The 4,182-nt window shown below is 38.3% G+C and overlaps 1 protein-coding gene across 2 annotated transcripts in view; it reads right to left on the bottom strand.

Moving 5' to 3' along the window:
- LOC106533680 (proto-oncogene tyrosine-protein kinase Src) overlaps positions 1–4,182 on the bottom strand; it is a 27,843-nt gene that overhangs the window by 9,014 nt on the left and 14,647 nt on the right. The window contains exons 4-6 of one of the 2 annotated variants that reach the window (XM_014030103.1): positions 2,283–2,300; positions 911–1,009; positions 560–663 (exon numbers count right to left, since the gene is read on the bottom strand). In XM_014030103.1, coding sequence (XP_013885557.1) covers positions 560–663; positions 911–1,009; positions 2,283–2,300 — 221 coding nt within the window. The remainder of the gene's footprint in view (positions 1–559; positions 664–910; positions 1,010–2,282; positions 2,301–4,182) is intronic. The other variant, XM_014030104.1, reaches the window with a different exon arrangement.

Raw genomic sequence — 4,182 nt, 5'->3', positions numbered from 1 at the left:
GCCCCACAGTTGCTGTTCACACATGCACCTAACAGCAGGGGATTTTCTGCTGCAGATGAACTCTCATGGTGGAAACTGAAAGGAAGGAGCTGCAGAGAGATTATGTGTCAGGAAGAAATGAGGATTTGGGACAAAACGCAAAAAAGCTACAAGAAATTCTCAAAGCTTAAAACTGCGTCCACATCCTTGATTCAGTCAAACTGACGGCACAAACGCTCATAAAAATCAACACACTGTACTATGACCTGAACAACTGCAGTTTATTAAACAAAGAAATCTGAATCCAGAACAGACAGTTGGGAAAAGAGTCAGTTCAATAACTACAAAAGCTGATAAAATTATGTGTTGCGGGTCTAAACTCAATAGTTGGATTCTTCCTCGTCAGACTTAAAAATCGAATGTACCTGGTCGACCCACAATGGACTGAATATTTCAAAAGTAGCCATTTTTCCACATCAGCATGATCAGAAACTGAAGAAAAAGTCCTAATCGTGATAATGGGTCTTAATAATGACTGTAGCTTTTTAAAAGAATTCAAACAATATATCTGTTTCCTCACCTTTAGTGGTCTCGCTCTCCCTCACCAGGAAGGTTCCTCGTCTGTTCTGCAGATTCAGAAGGAGCCTCTCCGAGTCACGACGGGTGATCTTCCCAAAATACCACCTGAAGGAGTGGGCGACAGGGAGGAAGATCAAAGACAAAACTCCAGCTGAGCCGCTGAAAAAGCCGGAGAAGCTATAAATGTGTTTGTGTAAAAAAATAAACAGTGTCGGTAATTCCTGCTTTTAACAAAGAACATAATGCACACGGAAAGGAAGAGCTACACTTAGGCTCAGCACAGAAAAAACCCCTGAGATGTACAGGAACAGAGGCAAAACTAAACTGCAAGAATAAAAATAAGATAATTTACTCTTCTGCTTGGATGGAGTCTGACGGAGCCACATAGTTGCTGGGGATGTAACCACTTTCTCCTGTTGTTAGTGAGCGAGCGAGCCACCAGTCCCCCTCTCTGTGATGGATGGAGACAAAAGACAGAGGACGAAAGTAAAAAAAAATAAATAAATAAAATGTTTTTTTTTGTTTAACAAAGCTATGTAAAGAATATAGAAAAACATTTGAAAGAATTCTAAAGAGAAAATAAATTCATATTCCTTTAAAAATGACTCTTACAAAATATGTTATATTATAAAATACTTTATTCTAGAAGCTTATTTGTCTGTGTAAACATCATTTAATACCACCAGGTCTGTGATAAAGCATTTTAAAGATGTTTTCCTCCCAACTTTTTACTATAATGACTCACTTAGCAGAAAAATAACTGAGTTGATTGCACAAAAGCCTGAAACCTTAACTCTTAAAAACAAAAACATTTTTTTCTTGGAGAGAGTATAAAATGTAGACATTTTTCTCTATTCATTTATGGGATTTCTTTCTCTTTTTTATCCATTCATGCAATTTAGAGTCCAAAATATGGCTAAAACTGTCATCTAAGCATGCAACTACAATAAAAGACAATGTTTCTTTAGATTTTTGTAATAGTTTTGATTAAATATTTKCTTTATTAACTCTATTGCTGAAAAGTGTTTAATATGGTGACATATGAGTGATAGTTACATCCTTATAATCATTCAGAAATAATCGACTTTTTCAGGCTGCATTTCAGGTGTTCAGACCAAAATCCCTTTCACAGAAAATTAATCGGGATTTACTCTCCTCTAGTGCGCACTGAACTGTTTTTTTTAAAAGCAGCAAAACAATTCACAGATACAGATGTTATTCATTCATATTTTTAATAAACTGGAAAACATCATGCATGTGCTAGGTGTAATGATTTGTAACGTTTTGTAATTTACAAAAAGGTCCATGCTGGTTTAGTTCTTTTAAAATTTAGATTCAAGTAAAATGAAAATATCCAGAATACAAACGCGCACATTTGGCATTTCAAACATGACTAAACTAAAACCCATTTTGGGAAGTGAACAAATATTGACTGTTTTTTTCCAATAAGCTCAGGTCCTGTGCCTAAGTCGTCAGAATGACGTAATAAGAACCTAACAGAGCAGAAAAACAGGTATAGTCACCTTTTATTCTGCCTGAACTACCTCACTTTCTATTTTTAAACGAGACACACATCATCCACTAAGCAAGCAAAAGCGCCAAATTATTCTTTAAACTGTTTGCAGTTTCACTTTGAGCTCGGTCAGATAAATCCATGCATCAGCAAAAAGGGACAGGACAAAAGGTTGCATGGGAGTTTTTGTATGGCATTAAATATTACTGACCTGAAGCTGTACTTTTTCCTAGGAGAAACCATGAAGCATGAGAAAGGAAGAGAAAGGGAGAGATAACAGACACAGCAGACACATCAAAACACGGCWAGGAGACACAACAAAGGCAAGCGGCACAGACAGAGAGCAGACGAGCAGGATGTGCTGCAGGACTACACAGTGGGGCCGTTTGCTGACATCCAGGAAGTAAAAACACAGGTGCAGATCAGAGGAACAGCTATCCATCCATCCATCCATTTTCTGTACACGCTTCTTCCTTTTCAGGGTCGCGTGGGTCACTGGTGCCCATATCCAGCATTCAGGTTCAATTAAAAAAAACTAAACTGTCATTAAATGTTTGTTTGAAAGCAATCGTTTGGGATATTACGCTCCGACTGTGCACAAAGTGAAGTATTTTATTCTTTCAGCCCCACTCTGTAGTGCCAGACAATAAAACAGAATAGAGACTTGTGGCAGGAAGTTATGGAACAAGTACACAAAGAAAAAAAAAATAAAGTAAAATGTCATAGTTCTCAATTTTATCAACTGCATGRGATTTTTTTCCTTATAATTACTCGTCTCAACTTTAACATGATTAGTTTTTATTTGATCTAATATCAACTCAGACCGACTTCAATATGTGCAGAAAATTATGTTCTTCCAAGTGTTATTTGTATAAAGAAATAAAAAAGCGAGCCCACATGTCAGTGTGTTTTGTTCTTTTGAAGTATATTAAAGATGCTGATGGCTGCTGCCCAAAAGGAAGCAGAACGCATTAGCAAATTTTCTGTTTTCCTCTGGTTTAGTAAACAGATGGGAGGGACTGCTAAAGCGTTGAGCGCCAGCTCCTCACTGTTTGTGCGTTCATTCAAATATAAATACTAAGAGGGCTTAAAAACTCGACATGCTCTGTGTTTGATGGTATATACAGGTCTTTCTCAAAAAATTAGCATACTGTGATAAAGTTCATTATTGTCTGTAATGTACTGATAAACATTAAACTTTCATTTATTTTAGATTCATTGCACACCAACTGAAGTAGTTCAAACCTTTTATTGTTTTAAAAATTGATGAATTTGGCAAAAAAGTAAAGAAAAAACAAAAATCCCTATCTCAAAAAATTAGCATATTTCATCTGACCAATAAAAGTAAAGTGTTTTTAATACAAAAAAGCAAATAATTATATTCAGTTATGCACTCAATACTTGGTCGGGAATCATTTTGCAGAAATTACTGCTTCGATGTGGCGTGGCATGGAGGCAATCAGCCTGTGGAACTGCTGAGGTGTTATGGAGGTCCAAGATGCTTCGATAGCAGCCTTAAGCTCATCCAGAGTGTTGGGTCTTGTGCCTTAAGCTCATCCAGAGTGTTGGGTCTTGTGCCTTAAGCTCATCCAGAGTGTTGGGTCTTGTGCCTAAACTTTCTCTTCACAATATCCCACAGATTCTCTCTGGGGTTCAGGTCAGGAGAGCTGGCAGGCCAATTGAGCACAGTAATACCATGGTCAGTAAACCATTTACCAGTGGTTTTGGCACTGTGAGCAGGTGCCAGGTCGTGCTGAAAAATGAAATCTTCATCTCCATAAAGCTTTTCAGCAGATGGAAGCATGAAGTGCTCCAAATTCTGAWAGCTAGCTGCACTGACCCTGGCCTTGATAAAACACAGTGGACCAACACCAGCAGCTGACATGGCACCCCAGACCATCACTGACTGTGGGTACTTGACACTGGACTTGAGGCATTTTGGCATTTCCTTCTCCCCAGTCTTCCTCCAGACTCTGGATCCTTGATTTCCGAATGACATGCAAAATCTGCTTTCAGCCAAAAAAAGTACATTGACCACTGAGCGACAGTCCAGTGCTGCTTCTCTGCAGCCCAGGTCAGGCGCTTCTGCTGCTGTTTCTGGTTCAAAAGTG

Source organism: Austrofundulus limnaeus, unplaced genomic scaffold (genome assembly GCF_001266775.1).
Source record: "Austrofundulus limnaeus strain Quisiro unplaced genomic scaffold, Austrofundulus_limnaeus-1.0 Scaffold999, whole genome shotgun sequence".
Taxonomy (NCBI): Eukaryota; Metazoa; Chordata; class Actinopteri; order Cyprinodontiformes; family Rivulidae; genus Austrofundulus; species Austrofundulus limnaeus.
Note: the sequence above shows the minus strand (reverse complement) of the source record. Positions and strands in the feature narration are given on the sequence as shown.